Source organism: Microcebus murinus, chromosome X, assembly GCF_040939455.1.
Source record: "Microcebus murinus isolate Inina chromosome X, M.murinus_Inina_mat1.0, whole genome shotgun sequence".
NCBI classification, from domain to species: Eukaryota; Metazoa; Chordata; class Mammalia; order Primates; family Cheirogaleidae; genus Microcebus; species Microcebus murinus.
Window position 1 is genome coordinate 8,832,358 of NC_134136.1, and position 17,596 is coordinate 8,849,953.

Here is a 17,596-nt window from a genome sequence, read left to right on the forward strand (position 1 = left end):
TCCCCTGAAAACCCCAAACACTTCTAGACTCAGTAAATAAATTCTGAACAGCTGGCAACATTAAAAGTGATTTTATCTTACCGAAATACTAAGAATTTTAAAAAGGCAAAACCCTGAAGGATGAACAAAACAAAGACCAGCTACTCCGTAGTTGCTGAATTAGTATTTATTTGTTAAATAAAATATAAACACATTTTTAATTCAATTTACTTCTTTATGTCAGTGCCTGTTAATACCTTACCAGGATCAACCAAAGCTTTGTTAAATATCTCTTTAAGTTTCCGACTCTTCACATTCCTTCCTTGAGCAAGATTTCTGTACATCTCATAGCCTATGATCATAACACCACCATCTTCTTGCCACCTCTGCAGCATGTAGCTTCTCTCTTGTGGACGTTTCACAGTTGCTAATTCAGAGACCTTGGTGGGAAAATAAGGATTTTTAAAAGTAGCTATTAAAAATATATGAGTACTAAATATTCCTACTTAAACACACAGTATTGGTAATTAAAAATCTTTTTTACTATATTAATTCCATACAATTATTTTAACAGAAAATATTTAAAATATGATACCTCAAGCTTCTCATCATCTTTTAATCCCTCTTGCCACTTCTCAAATTCATTCATCCAGTTCAAAGCAGTATTAAGAGGACAAACCACTAAAGCTGTGCTGAAATCCAATTTGTCACACAAAAGAACTGTATGAAGAAAACTTACCACCTATAAAAAGAGATTAAGTTGCCACCTTCATTTAAATATCCACAAAAAATAAATTAAGCACTCTTACATCTTAACAGCTTTGTTTTGCTTTAAACAATAAAAAACCAACCAAAAAGTCATAATTTCCAAATGAGACAAATTATAGGGAAAGAGATAGCATAGTAAAATGACAAAGCTTAACTAGATGATATATAATGCCCTTCCAATGTTAAAATCTTCATGATTCTAAGATCAACATGAATGATACGTCACCACACTAAAACAGCTACTAAGTCCCTGGTCTCCACAGACTGTCCCTACAGCCTTTCAGAAAATACCACTGCCCATTTAAAAAAGAATTGTGTTATACAAAACTTTTCCATTTGAACATGTTCTGACTCACTGAATCTATGATAATTACCTTACGGTTTAAAACTATATATGTACTCACTAATCTAACATCTCTGGTACAACTCTGGCCATTTAGAAATACAATTTTAACAGTGAAAAAAATTTTACTTTCTCATTCCTGTAACATCATAGACAGTTAAAAATTATAAAGTTAATTTCCCACCTCAGTCTTTACAGTTTTTGTTGGCAATACCTGTAACCCCCACTGCCTCACTTCATTAAGATCTCTACTCAAACATCACCTCCTACACCTTCCCCAACTCAGTATCTTCCCTGAACACTTATTTTCTGAAAGTACATATTTCGTATTTTATTTGATTAGCAGCTCTCTCCTCCACTAGAATATAAGCTTCTTTAAGAGAGATCTTGTTATTCTTGTTCAGTGCTTTATCTTCAGCTCCTACAACTGTGCCTAAAACATAGTAGAATCCGATATATATTAATATATGCACAAAAACAGGATGCCTTCATATTCTTGAGTTCTTACCTGTAAAGTCTTACCAAGGCCCATACAGTGAGCAAGAATGCATCCTGAACCTGGAGATTTCTTTGTTTTCTTCACAGACTCACAGCAGCAATCCCACATAAACTGAACACCTAAAAATGACAGCTTCATTAAATTAAATGTAAAGGTCCAAGTTAAAAACCTTCATCTATAAACACATCACAAACAACTAAAACTTCTAAGAAATAGTGTTTAAAAACATAGAGCCAAAAAACGTCTTAAATGTAAATGGGATGATTTTTCCACTAAGGTAAACTAGAAATAAGTGAACACAAACACACAACAGGGTAACTTTCCTTCGTTCATCTTATCTAAGCTATCAAAGCAGACATTCTCTATTCCCTGGCATGGGTCAAAGACATATAAGAATACTCTAAAATAGAAATTTTGGCCGGGCACGGTAGCTCACGCCTATAATCCTAGCACTCTGGGAGGCCAAGGCGGGAGGATTGCTAGAGGTCAGGAGTTTGAAACCAGCCTGAGCAAGAGCGAGACCCCGTCTCTACTATGAATAGAAAGAAATTAATTGGCCAACTAATATGTATATATAGGAAAAATTAGCCGGGCATGGTGCCGCATGCCTGTAGCCCCAGCTACTTGGGAGGCTGAGGCAGAAGGATTGCTTGAGCCCAGGAGTTTGAGGTTGCTGTGAGCTAGGCTGACGCCACAGCATTCACTCTAGCCTGGGCAACAAAGTGAGACTCTGTATTAGATAGATAGATAGATAGATAGATAGATAGATAGATAGATAGATAGATAGATAGATAGATAGATAGGCAGGCAGGCAGGCAGGCAGGCAGGCAGGCAGGCAGGCAGGCAGGCAGGCAGGCAGACAGACAGGCAGACAGGCAGACAGACAGAAATTTTATCTGAAGAGGAAACCAGCCTCCTATCAAATATACCTTCAAATTTATTGAATCAATCAAGAAAAAAAAAAACCTAAAAGATAATTTATCATTTCTCCCTTTATTCAATAGTAAAGACTGAGCCAGAAAGGGGGTGAGGCACCTAAGATGTAGTTACTATAGAACTTCCCTTATGAATTAATTCACATAAACACTCAAAACTGACTTACTGATTCTACTCTACCAAAGCAGAGGGTAGGGATAGTTTGGTGTCTTTCTAATATCAATGTAAGAATATTATTTAAAAACATCTAAAAATGTAGCAAGAGCATTTCCTAAAGAAGGCTTTTAGCTAACTGTACTTCTTCCTACCCCTGCCTGCCCTTAGCCAACTACTCCAGACTAGGTGAAATCAACCTGTAATATATACTCATCTGTAAATATCACTTTCTTCCCCTTTTATACCATTCATTGTGTTTGCAATCACCCCATTTTGCTTTTCCTCATTTGTTGGTAAGTTTCCTAAGGGCAGAGGTTTGTGTATTTTTACTCACCAATGTACCTCCAGTGCTTAGCAGAATATGAGCACAAGTTCTGCCTCACACCCAACTACAGGTAAAATTTAATTAAAAATTATTGATCATCTAACAGTTTCTTACCATCTACTTGATGGGGTTTCAATTTGATAACCATATTTCTATGAACCTGCACTAAAGGTTCTTTGGTTTCTTCATCTTCATCCAAAACCAACTTGGTTGTTATTGGACATTTGGTGGGTGAAGCATCTTCAATTTCTATCACCTATAAGAAAGGGAGTTGTTGATGGTTAAGCTCATAGAAATCTTTGAAGCCACAGTCAGTCTAACCAAGGGAGACTTTCCAAATTATAGACACATTTACTACCACATCACACATCCAATATGTTGGTTCAATAAAGCCAGGATAGAGCCCTGATTTACATGGAAATGAAAATCAAAAATCTCCACAGGACTTTAAATCACTGTGTTAATGCCAGTAATTTAGCTCAATGGTTATCACTGTGGATATCTCAACACATATGTGTCACAGTTGTGAAAAAAGAAGTGCTAAAAACTAATCTGTGTGACCACCATTAAAATTGAATAGACATGCAGCTCCCAACCAGGGATAGTTCTACTCTTCTAGAGGACAACTGAAAATGTACAAGATCATCTATGGTTGTCACAACTGATGACATTTGGTATTTAAGGTAGGAGGAAGGTAGGGTAAATATAATGTGAAAGACACTCTCAAACGAGAACTCCCCCACTTAAGATGTCAACATGACTCCTAATGAAAAACACTGTGAATGTTGTTAAAGAGAAAAAACATTTAGAAACACTGGTTTCAGAACCACAAGCTCAAAAACCATGACAGGAACATAAAATACCTTCTAATTACAAAAGGAAAACAATTATGGATAGTTCCTTATTTAAAAGAACACTTAATGAGACCCACATACATGGCCAAAAGTATGTATATGCCTGTACATTTTTTGCTATCTTATCCTATCCCATCTATTACATATTATACTCAATAACTGTATAAGGTAGGTACAAGTATTACTATTCTACAGCTGAAAAAACCTGAGGGATAGAGAAGTTAAGCAACCTGCACAAGGTCATATAACTATTAAGTACTGTAACACTAAGATTATACCCAGAGAGCTGGCCTCCACAGTCAATGCTCTTAACCAATATAAAATACTACTTTAATACAAGAAATAGTGAGGGAGGGGCAAGATGGTGGAGAAGAAGCAACACGCATGCCTCTCTCAAGGAGAGGAAAAGTTGCAGGTGGATGCCCACATACAGATGGACCTTCTTGGAAAGAGCATTTTAAAACACCAGAGAAGCCGGGAGCAATCAAAGTGAAGAAGGTGACAGGGCAATTCATTCTGCAAGACTGGGAGGGGATTTGAGCAGCAAAAGCATCACAGATGCCACCCAAGAAGTCCTGCAGGGACTGCCTCTGCAGGACCTGGGTAGGAGGAAATCCCTGGCAGCCTGGGTTGGAGCCCCAACTATAGACCCAACCCTGAGAACTACCCCCCCAACAATGCCAACAGCCCCACACAGCTCCAGCTCCATGGTTCCTTGCTGCTATCCAACGACACAGCCTCACCCACACAGCTCCAGCCCTGCCTTGAAGACGCAGCTCTGGCTCCCACTGCCTAGCTTCCACCCCCACCCCCTACTTTGCCCTCTGAGGCTCCAACACTATTGCTAGGCCCTTCAGCTCTGCCTGAGACTCCTCCACTGCTGAAGGAACGTGGCTCCACCACTGAGGCTCTAGTGCTGCCACCAGGCCCTTAGACCCAGCTCCAAATCTCCTTGCTGCTATCCAGCCCACAACCCTGCCCTCAAGTCTCCCACTTGCCACTGTGTTGTGGTCCAACACTCAGTCATGGACCTGCCAGCCTTGAGCTGCCATCACGCCTGGACCCAGTTCAAGCAAACGCCTACAGCCCGGACACTCATGATCACACCTTGATAGCCTCGACCAGCTGCCACTGTCACATCCATGGAGAGATCCAGGCAGAGCAATCCCCAGCAACATCAGATTCAATGGAGAAGGACTCGCCCAGCCCCCAACTCGAGCTTCCTACAGTGGCTTAGGGGACAATCCACTATACCACACGAAGCTTATCCAGAACTGACTTGAACTATGATAATCACAGGGGACAGGACAAAAACAAACGGCTGCATTACAGGTTCTCAGTGTGCTCATCCCTCCCCTGCCAGGTTAATCGTCCAGAGTAAGACACATTCACCTGAACTTAGAAGTCTAAAAAAAAAAAAAAAAAAAAAAAAACAGAGTAAGACACAAAAGCACCATCTGGGGACCTCTCCTTCTTCTAAGTAGGAGACTTCCCAGCAAAAGAGAACAGGTGCACTGCAAACCTATCAGTCCTCAGCTGGGAGAAGATGATTCAGATGAGAAAAAGTCAGAAAAAGAACTCTGGCAACATGAAAAACAATACAGTTTGACACCGCCAAGGGATCACAAAGGAGCCACAACAATGGACTCCAACCAAAAGGAAATTATTGAAATGTCACAAATAGAACTGAGAATATGAATGACAAATAAGATGAACAAAAGTGAAGAGACAGCTCAAAACCAACTAGAAGAAGCCAAAAAAATATTTCAGGACATCCACAAAAACAATGAGAAAATCACCAGAGAACTAGGTAACATAAGAAAGAATCTAAAAGAACATAAAGAAATAAAAGAGTCATTTGTGGAATTTCAAAATACAGCAGAAAGCTTCAACAATAGGCTAAACCAAGGAGAAGAAAGAATCTCAGAGTTTAAAGACAAGGCTTGTGAACTAACAGTTACTCAAAGATACATAAAAGAAAATAAAAAATAATGAACAATCACTCAGAGAAATATGGGACTATGTCAAATGAAATAATATACGAATTATAGGTATCCCTGAGGTAGAACAAGAAAAAGCAAAAATCATGGAAAATCTATTTGAAGGAAGTATTGAGGAAAATTCCCCTGGTATTGCCAGAGAGGCAGATATCCAGACACAAGACAGTCTTCAAATACTGAGAAGAATCATATCAAATAGGACATCCCCAAGACATGTGGTCATCAACCTGGCCAAAGTCAAATGAAGGAGAAAATTCTACAAGCAGCAGGACGAAAGCAACAAATAACCTATAAGGGAACACCCATCAGGCTAACAGTAGACTTCTCAGCAGAGACCTTATGAACCAGAAAGGATCAGGGACTCATTTTTAGTGATCATAAACAGAACAACTGCCACCCAAAAATTTTGTATCCTGCAAAAAATAGTTGCCTAAATGATGGAGAAATAAAGACTTTTCCATACATACAAACACTGAGGAAATTTGTCACTACCAGAGTGCCCTGCAGAAAATATTCAGAACTGCATTGTGCATGGAACAACACAACAGATACCCATCAGTGTAAAAACAACCAAAAATTAAAGCTCACAGCTCTTAAAAAACAACAGCACAAGGGGGGAAACAAAACAATAAGGTTTCAACCAACATAATGAAGAGAACAGTATCCTACATATGATTACTAACACTCAACATGAACAGTCTGAAAGCCCCAGTTAAAAGACAGACTGGCTAAATGAATGAAAAAACACAACCAAAGTATCTGCTGTATCCACAAAACACATCTAACCCAAAAGGACTCACAGAGAATCAAGGTGAAGGGATGGAAAAAAATATTCCATGCAAATGTAAAACAAAAGCGAGCAGGTGCAGCCATTCTCATGTCAGATAAAACAGACTTTAAATAAACAATGGTAAAAAAAAAGATGGTCATTATAATGGTAAAGGGAGTAATTTAACAAGTAAATGTAACAATCCTAAATATATATGCAAATAATGTAGGAGCTCCCAGATTCATAAAGTAAATTTTACTATATCTAAGCAAAGAGATAAATAGTAGCATCATAATTTCAGGGACTTCAATACCCCCACTGACAGAACTGGACAGATCACCGAAGCATAGAATCAATACAGAAACACTGGACTGAAATGGGACTCTAGAACAAATGGACCTAACAGACATTTACATAACATTCTCCCCAAAATCTGCTGAATATACATTCTTCTCATGAGCACATGGGAAATTTTCCAAGACTGATCATATCTTAGGTGACAAAACGTGTCTCAGCAAATTCAAAAAAATTGCAATCATACCATGTATCTATCTTCTCAGACCACACTGGAATAAAACTAGAAATCAATTCCAAGAGAAACACTCAAATCTACACAAAGTCATGGAAATTAACCTGCTGAATAATCCTTGGGTCAATGATGAAATTAAGATGGAAATCAAAAGATTGCTCAAACTCAACAACAAAGAAGACACAAGCTATGGGAATCTATAGGATACAGTAAAAGCAGTCACAAGGGGAAAATTCATAGCCTTAAATGCCTACATAAAGAAGACAGAATGATCAAAAATTAACACCCTAGTGTCACATCTCAAGGAACTAGAAAAAGAACAGCAAACCAAACCCAAAGCTAGCAGGAGAAAAGAAATAACACGCTAGGCATTGTGGTTCATGTCTGTAATCCTAGCTCTTTGGGAAGCCAAGGTGGGAGGATCACTTGAGGCCATGAGTTCAAGACCAGCCTGATTAAGAACAAGATCGCTTTTCTACAAAATTAGAAAGATTAGCTAGTTGTGGTGACATGCACCTGTAGTCCCAGCTACTTAGGAAGCTGAGGCACAAGGATCACATGAGCCCAGGAGTTTGAGGTTGTAGAGAGCTATGATGACGCCACTGCACTCTAGTCTGGGGGACAGAGCCAAGATAACAAAAAAACAAAAAACAAACAAAAAAATTTTTAAAAAATCAAATAACGAAGCTCAGAACAGAACTAAATAAAATGGAAAATAAAAAAATAATACAAAGGATCAATGAAACAAAAAGCTGGTTCTTTGAAAAGATAAACAAAATTGGACCTCTATCTAGTTTGACCAGAAATTGAAAAGAAAGGATCCAAACAGGCTCAATCAGAAATGAAAAAGGAGATATCATAACTGATACCACAGAAATGGAAAATATCATCCATAAATACTATCAAAATTTCTACACACTTTAACTAGAAAACATAGAGGAAATGAATAGATTCCTGGAATTACACAACCTCCTAAGATTCAAATTAGGAAGAAAGACAAATCTTGAACACACCAATAACTAGAAGTGAGAATGAAGCAGTAATGAAAAATTTCCCAAAAAGATAAAAACCCCAGACCAGACAGATTCATGGCCAAATTCTACTGGATTCACAGCAAAATTCTACAGACCTACAAAGAAGAAGTAGAACCTATCCTACAGAAATTATTACATAACATTGAGAAGGAGGGAATCCTCCCTAACCCATTCAATGAAGCCAGTATCATCTTGATACCAAAGCCACAAAAGGACACAACAAATAAAACTAGAGATTGATATCCCTTATGAATATAGACACAAAATTCCTCAACAAAATACAAGCAAACTGAATTCAACATCACATCAAAAAGATAATTCACCATGATAAAGTGAGTTTCATCGCAGGATTGCAAGGATAGTGCAATAAATGTGATTCACCACATAAACAGAGGCAAAAACAAAGACCATATAATCATTTCAATAGATGTAGACAAAGCATTTAATAAAATCCAGCACCTTTCATGATAAAAACCGTCAACAAACTAGGCACAGACAGAACATAGTTCAAAATTATAAAAGCCATATATGAGAAACCTGTACCCAACATCATACTGAATGGGGAAAAGTTGAAAGCATTCCCTGTAAGAACTGGAACAAGACAAAGGAGGCCACTGCCACCACTTCTAGTCAACATAGCACTGGAAGTCCAGGCCAGGGCAATGAGGCAAGAGAAAAAGATGAATGGTATCCAAAGTGAGAAAGAGGAAGTCAAACTATCACTTTTCACTGACAATATGATCTTGTATCTAGAAAATCCTAAAAACACTCAGAATTGACAAATAAATTCAGCAAAGTCTCAGGTTGCAAAATCAATGTATACAAATCAGTAGCAGTTCTACATACTAATAACAGTCAAGCTGAGAGTCAAATCAAAGACTCAATATCATTCACAATAACTAAAAAGAAAAGAAAATACTTAGGAATATACTCAACCAAGGAGGTGAAAAATCTCTACAAGAACTAAGAGACACTGATGAAAGAAATCATGGATAACACAAACAAATGGAAAAACATCTCATGCTCATGGATTGGTAGAATCAACATTGTTAAAATGTCCATGCTACCGGAAGTGACTTACAGATTCAATGCAATCCCCATCCAGATACCAACAGTAATATTTCACAGATCCAGAAAAAAATAATTCTATGCTTCGTTTGGAACCAGAAAAGAGCTCAAATAGCCAAAGCAATATTAAGCAAAAAGATCAAACTGGAGGCATCACATTACCAGACTTCAAATTATACTACAAGGCTACAGTAACCAAAATAGCATGGTACTGGTATAAATGTAGAGACACAGACCAATGGAACAGAATGAAGAACCCATATATGAAACCATCTACCCACAACCAACTCATCTTCGGCAAAGCAGACAACAATATACACTGGGGAAAGTAAGCCCTATTCAATAAAAGGTGCATGCAGAAAAATAAAACAGGACCACTATCTCTTGCCATAACAAAAATTAATTCAATATGGATGAAAGACTTAAATGTAAGGCATGAAATCATAAAAGTTATACAAGAAAACATAGGGAAAACTCTTCTAGACATTGGCCTAGGCAAAGAATTTAGAATTTGCCTTTCCCAAAGGCAAATACAGAAACAACAAAAATAAATAAATAGGGCTTGATTAAATTAAAAGCTTCCGCACAGCAGAGGAAACAATCAACAGAGTGAACAGACAACCTACAGCATGGGAGAAAATATTCACAAACTATACATCTGATAAAGGGCTAATACCTAGTATCTACAACAAGCTCAAACAAATCAGCAAGGAAAAATCAACCCCATTAAAAAGGAGGCAAAAGACATGAACAGAAGTTTTTTCAAGAGAAGGTAAACAAATGGCCAACAAACATATGAAGAAATGCTCAACATCATTAATCACCAGGGAAATGTAAATTATAACCACAATGAGATATCACTTTACTCCTGTCAGAATGGCCATTATTAAATGTCCAAAAACAATATATGGATGCAGAGAGAAAGGAATGCTTATACACTGTTGGTGGGACTGCAAATTAGTACAACCTCTATGAAAATGGTATGGAGATTCCTCAAAGAAATAATTGTAGACTTACCATTTGAGCCAGCAATCCCACTACTGGGTATCTATCCCAAAGGAAAAGAAGTCATTTTATCAAATAGATTCCTGCACTCAAATGCTTAACATAGCACAATTCACAACTGCAAAGATGTAGACTCAAACTACATGCTCCTGAATTCATGAGTGGCTTAAGAAAATGTGTGTGTGTGTGTGTGTGTGTGTGTGTGTGTGTGTCTGTGTACCATGGAATACTCAGCCATAACAAGGAATGAAATAATGTCTTTTACAGCAACTTGGATGGAACTGGAGACCATCATTCTAAGTGAAGTATCTCAGGAATGGAAAAACAAACACCATATGTACTCTTTAATAATTGGAAGCTAATCAATGTGCACACAGGGGCACATAGAGTTTTATGCAAAGGTCAGTGAAAATCAAGAAGGGGGGAGGAGGGAAGAGATAAAAATCTACCTATCAGGTACAATGAACACTACTTGGCTCATGGGCACATCAAAAGCCCCAAACTAAGCATTATAAAAGCTATCAATATAACAAAAACATTTGTACACCTTTAGTATTTTGAAATAAAAAAGAATTGCTCATATAAACATTTTATGTTTCAATGAAAAGAAAGACTCATGATTCTAAAATTATAAACATTATGACATTTAAGGAATAAAATTTTAACCATATTTTTTCTTTACAATTTTAACTAGGAACAAATGGATTTTTAATGTTCAATGTAGATATTCTCAAACATACACAAAAGTAGACAGAATAATGAATCCTATTGCCCATCACTCACTTTCAAAACTTATCAACTTATGGCCAATTTTGTTTCACTGATAGCCTCTCACCCATTCTCCAACTCCCCAGATCCCACAAATTATTTTGAAGCAAACACAAAAAAATATGTAATTTCACTTGTAAATGTTGTAAATGTCTCTTTAACAGGACACTCTCTCTTTTTAAAACCATAACCAAAGGACCATTGCATCATCTTAAAAATTACAACTAAGTAACAGATTTAGATACTGTACTACATCAAATTGTATATGATATGCAAATCAAGATTAACACTGGGACACTATGTGGTGAAGTGGAACTAGCATAAGCCATTTAGAGCCAAATTTCATTTCATCAAGCTACCTAAACTCTTAGCTTCATTGTATGAATATGCAAACTGGGAAAGATTATCAATACCCCTCACAGAATCGTTGTGGAAATTAAATAAGGCAATGTATGCAAAGTACCTGGCACAGACTAAGTATTCACTAAATTATTGTTGTGTCCTAGCTTGGATGTGTACCCGCTTCATATCACTAACACAAAGCCCTTAGATAAAAATGGAAAATTCCCTAAATGTTTTATACAGTTTGTAAGGTGTGGTAGGCAGAATCTTAAAATGTCCCCCAAGATTCCCAACCCTCTGGTATAAACACCCTGCATAATTCCTTCCCATTGAGTGTGGTTGAAACCTATAAATATGATGGGATATCATTCCCATAACTGTGCTACTTAACAGTTGACTCTGACTTAATGAAAAGGGAGATTCTCTTAGATGAGCCTGGCTTAATCAAAGTGAGTCCTTTTAAGACTGAAAGCTCTCCTGTTGGTCTCAAAGATGAAGCAAAATGCCATGTGGTTGACAGAAGCCTCTAGTAGCTAAGGATCTAAGTGTTATAACTGCAATGAACTGAATTCTGCCAACAAGTGAGCTGGAAAGGTATACAATCTTAGATGAAAGCACAACCTGGTTAAAACCTTAATTTTAGTTTGGTGAGGCATTAAGCAGAGGACTCAGGAGAATCATATTCAGCTAAGCCATTCCCAACTTCCTGACCTATAGAACTGTAAGATAATAAATTTGTCTTAACAGGTTAGGTGTGTGGTAAATTTTTAATGCAACAATAGAAAACCAATACACAAAGCTTTAATTAAGAGTCTGGAACCATACATTCATCCCTGACTTGATGATAGTTTTGTTACTAAGGGCTGTCTTCGGGATTGGGGATTAGTGACCTTCATCTTGAAGGTAGGAGATAACTCATAAAGAAATCGTCTCCTTATTAATGACTAATTAGATGTGTTTATTCACTCAGGCTATAGTATAAAAGAAAGTTTACATAACTAATAATAGAAGGCAATGAAATGGAAGAACTTAGGACAAATGATCAATTAAGAAAAATAAAGACATGAAATGTATCCTACATCTGAATTAAAGGGTGAGAAAAGAAAAAAAATAAAACCATTTGACCAACACATTAAAAGCTTGAGCCTAACTTCTGCTTCCAGTCATGATGGCTTTTTAGGGACCCTCCTGCTGTAATCACTTAGAAAAGTAGGTAAAATATTTGAAAAAATATTTTCAGACATTGGATTAGAGGCACCAACTGGATCTTAACCCCTAAGAATAGGAAAAACAACAGGGAGAGCCCTATATTCTCCCTGAATTGGTACCTAAAGGTACATTCTAGAATCAGGGAAAGAGGGATGGATCCCAAGCAGAGCACTGGAGATGTGCTAAGTTGACAAGACAAAGGCCAGGCTGAGATGACTGGAAGTTGTGAGGCAGAACTGCAAAGAAAAGAGAGCTAACAAAAAGACCTCTAGAAATCAAGATAGGATTTACTGTGAGTAATAGTTGAATATTAAAATGCACACATGAGGAGTGAAACTCTGTGTGGCCAGGCAAAGAATGACCAAGAAGCTGTAAGATAAACAGTTCCCAGTGATTATACAGCACTGGGAGGCATTCAATTTCAGACAAAGCAAAGTGGAGTGTCTTCATGTATAACTCAAGGAATTCAGTAGAGACCACAGAAGGGCCACACTTAGCAGTGGGGCAAAATAATTAATTAAAGGGTACTTAAGATACCCATTAACCAAGTTTCAAAATTAAACTGAACTAAAAGTGACTTAAATGCCTGCCAAAACAATGCCAAGCACTCTCTAATACAACAACATATAGCCACTCAAAAATATCTAATTTAGAATGTACATTTTTTAATAAAACATTACTACAGTTAAGAGGAAAATATGAACAACAATGAAGGGAAAAAATAGTGAACAAAAAAGGACAAAGAAGTGAGAGACAATGAAATTGGCAGACAAGCACAGTAAACAGTTGTAAATAAATGTTCAAATATTAAAAAGAAAACATGAACACAAAGAGAAATAGGAGCCATTAAAAAAATCAAACAGAATCCCTAAAGATGAAAATTTCAGTACACTGCAATTCACTGAATAGAATTAACACCATAATAGCGCAGAAGATTAACAAAACCGAAGACAAAGCAAGAGAGAGTATGCAAAATGAAATAGATCTTATCTACAAATTACTATGTACATATAATCTTGCCTGTCTGAGGGATATCTGAAGGACTGATATAAGGCTCTAATTAATGCTTCACCTAACTCAGAACTCTGGCAGAAAAAATAGCTAGCACTGCTAAAAAGAAAAAAAATTGCAAGGTGATTACAGACCCACGGATGTCCAGGGCAAGACATTATAGGTAGATGCACACATACACCATCTAAGGCCCAGAAGAAAAGCTGGGGATGAGACAGTTTGGAATTTAGGGCATCCAAAAGCAGCCTAAGGGCTGGTCGCGGTGGCTCACGCCTGTAATTCTAGCACTCTGGGAGGCCAAGGAGGGTGGATTGCTCGAGATCAGGAGTTCAAAACCAGCCTGAGCAAGAGAGAGACCCTGTCTCTACTATAAATAGAAAGAAATTAATTGGCCAACTAATATATATAGAAAAAATCAGCTGGGCATGGTGGCGCATGCCTGTAGTCTCAGCTACTCAGGAGGCTGAGGAAGGAGGATCGCTTGAGCCCAGGAGTTTGAGGTTGCTGTGAGCTAGGCTGACGCCGCAGCATTCACTCTAGCCTGGGCAACAAAGCGAGACTGTGTCTCCAAAAAAATAATAATAATAATAAAATAAAAACAGCCTAAGTATAAAGGATAATTCAGAAAGCCATGTGTACACCTAGGCAAGATACATGCTTAATAAAGACCTAAGAAGACCTAAAGTTTTTCCCTCAGGCTGATCTTCAAATTCAGTGTGAGCCTACTTAAGGATTGAAAGAATGCCCCAGCACAGTCAATCTACAAAGACTGGGAGAAACATAAATATTTCTCTCAAAACATTAGCTGAACATGAATGAAAGGGACAGAGACTTTAGTGATGACATACAGCAAGGAACACTCTGCCAAAAATAATGTGAGGGAGTCTTAAAACTATAGGTCTACTACGATAAGTATATATTTTAAAACCCTTAAAAAGGGAAAAAACTTCTTACACAGAGTTACAAAGTTATAATCGTCAAATGCTCAATCTGCAATTTAAAAAAATATCATAAAGCATACAACAAAACAGGAAAACACGGCCCATTCAAAAGAATAAAATAACAAAAACTATCCCTGAGAAAGACCAAACTATACACTTTATATTAATAAGGTCTTCAATGCAACTGTCTTAAATATGCTAAAAGAACTAAAATAAACCATGAGCCAAAAAACTAAAGGAAATAATGAAAACAACATATGCACAAATGAGAGTATCAATAAAAAGGTAGAAATTTTAAAAAGGAACAAAACATAATAGAGCTGAAAAGTACAACAATTAAAATTAAAAATTCAATGGTGGCGCATGCCTGTAATCCCAGCTACTTGGGAGGCTGAGGCAGCAGGATTGCTTGAGCCCAGGAGTTTGAGGTTGCTGTGAGCTAGGCTGACGCCATGGCACTCACTCTAGCCTGGGCAACAAAGTGAGACTCTGTCTCAAAAAAAAAAAAAAAAATTAAAAATTCAAGAGAAAATCAATAGCAGATTTGAGCAGGCAGAAGAATCACCAAATATATACATATTAACTGAAATCATAACAGTAAAAAAAAGAAAGAAACCTGAGGGAATCCATCAAGCAGAATACCTTATTTATTATAAGAGTCCTAGAAAAAGAAAAGAAAAAGAGTCAAAGATGATTTGAGGAAATATAATGGCTGAAATATCCCAAATTTGAGAAGAAACCGAAAACTACAAATCCAGAAAGCTCAATGAACTCATCAAAGTGGAACAAGCTCAAATACATACGGACCAAGACATATTAAACTGTGGAAAGCCAAAGATAAAAAGAGAATGTTGTATGCAGCAAGAGAGAAAGAACTCATCACACACACAGTATCAGCTGATTTCTCATCAGAAATTTGGAGGTGAGGAGGCAGTGCGATAATATATTTCAAAGTATTGAATGAAAAAAAATTAGCTGAGAATTCTATATCCAGCAAAATTATCCTTCAAAAATGAGGGAGAAATTAAAACACATCTAAGCTGATGGAGTTTGTTAAAACTGGACCTGCTCTACAAAAAGGCTTGTTAAAGGGAAGCCATCAGGTTGAAAGGATGCTAGAAGTAACTCAAAGCCATATGAAGAAATAAAGATACAGAAAAGATACATACAGGAGAAAATATAAAACCCAGCATCACTGTAATTTTGGTTTGTAACTCCATTTTTTATTTTCTATAGCATTTAAAAGACAAAAGCATAAAATATAAGTATAAATGATATTGTACATAAAAGATATAAAAATATAATTTATGACATCAATAATACACAGTTACCACATAATATAAAGAGGAAAGAAGCTGTTTAAGAATACAGTTTTTGTCTGTGATTGAAATTAAGTTAATATCAGTTCAAATAAGATTGTTATAACTTTAGGATATTGTATGTAATTCTCCTGGTAACCATAAAAATATCTACAGAATATACACAAAAGAAAGTGAGATGACAATCAAAATGTGTCACTGCAAAAAAATCAACTAAACACAAAAGAAGGTAGTAATGAATGGAAGAAATGAACAAAAAAAAGCAGTTAAGACATACAGAAAACAAAAATGGCAGAAGTAAATCCTTACTTATCAGTATTTATATCAAATATAAATAGATTAAACTACTGAATCAAAAGGCATAGATTGATAAAATGGATTTAAAAACATGATCCAAATATTGGCTACCTATAAAAAACTCACTTTACATAGAAAGACAGAAATAGGTTGAAAATGAAAGAATGGTAAAAGACATTCCATGCAAATAACAACCAAAAGAGAGCTGGGATGACTACATAAACATCAGACAAAATAGAGTTGTTTTTTTTTTTTTTTTTTTTTTGAGACAGAGTCTCGCTTTGTTGCCTAGGCTAGAGTGAGTGCCATGGTGTCAGCCTAGCTCACAGCAACCTCAAACTCCCGGGCTCAAGCAATCCTTCTGTCTCAGCCTCCCAAGTAGCTGGGACTACAGGCATGAGCCACCATGCCCGGCTAATTTTTTTTATATATATTAGTTGGCCTATTAGTTTCTTTCTATTTATAGTAGAGACGGGGTCTCGCTCTTGCTCAGGCTGGTTTCGAACTCCCGACCTCGAGCAATCCACCCGCCTCAGCCTCCCAGAGAGCTAAGATTACAGGCGTGAGCCACCGCCCGGCCAGACAAAATAGATTTTAAAGTCAAAAACTGTTACAAGCCGGGCGCGGTGGCTCACGCCTGTAATCCTAGCACTTTGGGAGGCCGAGGCGGGCGGATTGCTCAAGGTCAGGAGTTCGAAACCAGCCTGAGCGAGACCCCGTCTCTACCAAAAATAGAAATAAATTAATTGACCAACTAAAAATATATATACAAAAAATTAGCCGGGCATGGTGGCTCGTGCCTGTAGTCCCAGCTACTCGGGAGGCTGAGGCAGGAGGATCGCTGAGCCCCGGAGATTGAAGTTGCTGTGAGCCAGGCTGACGGCACTCACTCTAGCCTGGGCAACAAAGTGAGACTCTGTTTCAAAAAAAAAAAAAAAACAAACAAAAACTGTTACAAGAGGGCGGGTGCAGTGGCTCACGCCTGTAATCCTAGCTCTCTGGGAGGCCGAGGCGGGCGGATTGCTAGAGGTCAGGAGTTCAAAACCAGCCTGAGCAAGAGCGAGACCCCATCTCTACTATAAATAGAAAGAAATTAATTGGCCAACTGATATATATATATATATAAAAAAAATTAGCCGGGCATGGTGGCGCATGCCTGTAGTCCCAGCTACTCGGGAGGCTGAGGCAGAAGGATCGCTCGAGCCCAGGAGTTTGAGGTTGCTGTGAGCTAGGCTGACACCACGGCACTCACTCTAGCCTGGACAACAAAGCGAGACTCTGTCTCAAAAAACAAAACAAAACAAAAAAAAAAACAAGAGACAAATAGGACATTATATATTGATAAAAGACCCAACTTATTAAGAAAATGATTATGAACATATGTAAAACAAATAGCTCTAAAATGTATGACGGAAACACTAACAGAAATAAAAAAAGAAATAGT

At 37.4% G+C, this 17,596-nt stretch overlaps 1 protein-coding gene across 10 annotated transcripts in view; it reads right to left on the reverse strand.

The window, feature by feature from the left end:
• ATRX (ATRX chromatin remodeler) overlaps window positions 1-17,596 on the reverse strand; it is a 209,824-nt gene that overhangs the window by 89,517 nt on the left and 102,711 nt on the right. For all 10 annotated transcript variants that reach the window (XM_020285095.2, XM_012755339.3, XM_012755333.3 and 7 more), the window contains 4 exons: window positions 3,121-3,262; window positions 1,599-1,708; window positions 575-721; window positions 242-419 (listed from right to left, as the gene is read on the reverse strand). In XM_020285095.2, the coding sequence (XP_020140684.2) occupies window positions 242-419; window positions 575-721; window positions 1,599-1,708; window positions 3,121-3,262 (577 nt within the window). The remainder of the gene's footprint in view (window positions 1-241; window positions 420-574; window positions 722-1,598; window positions 1,709-3,120; window positions 3,263-17,596) is intronic.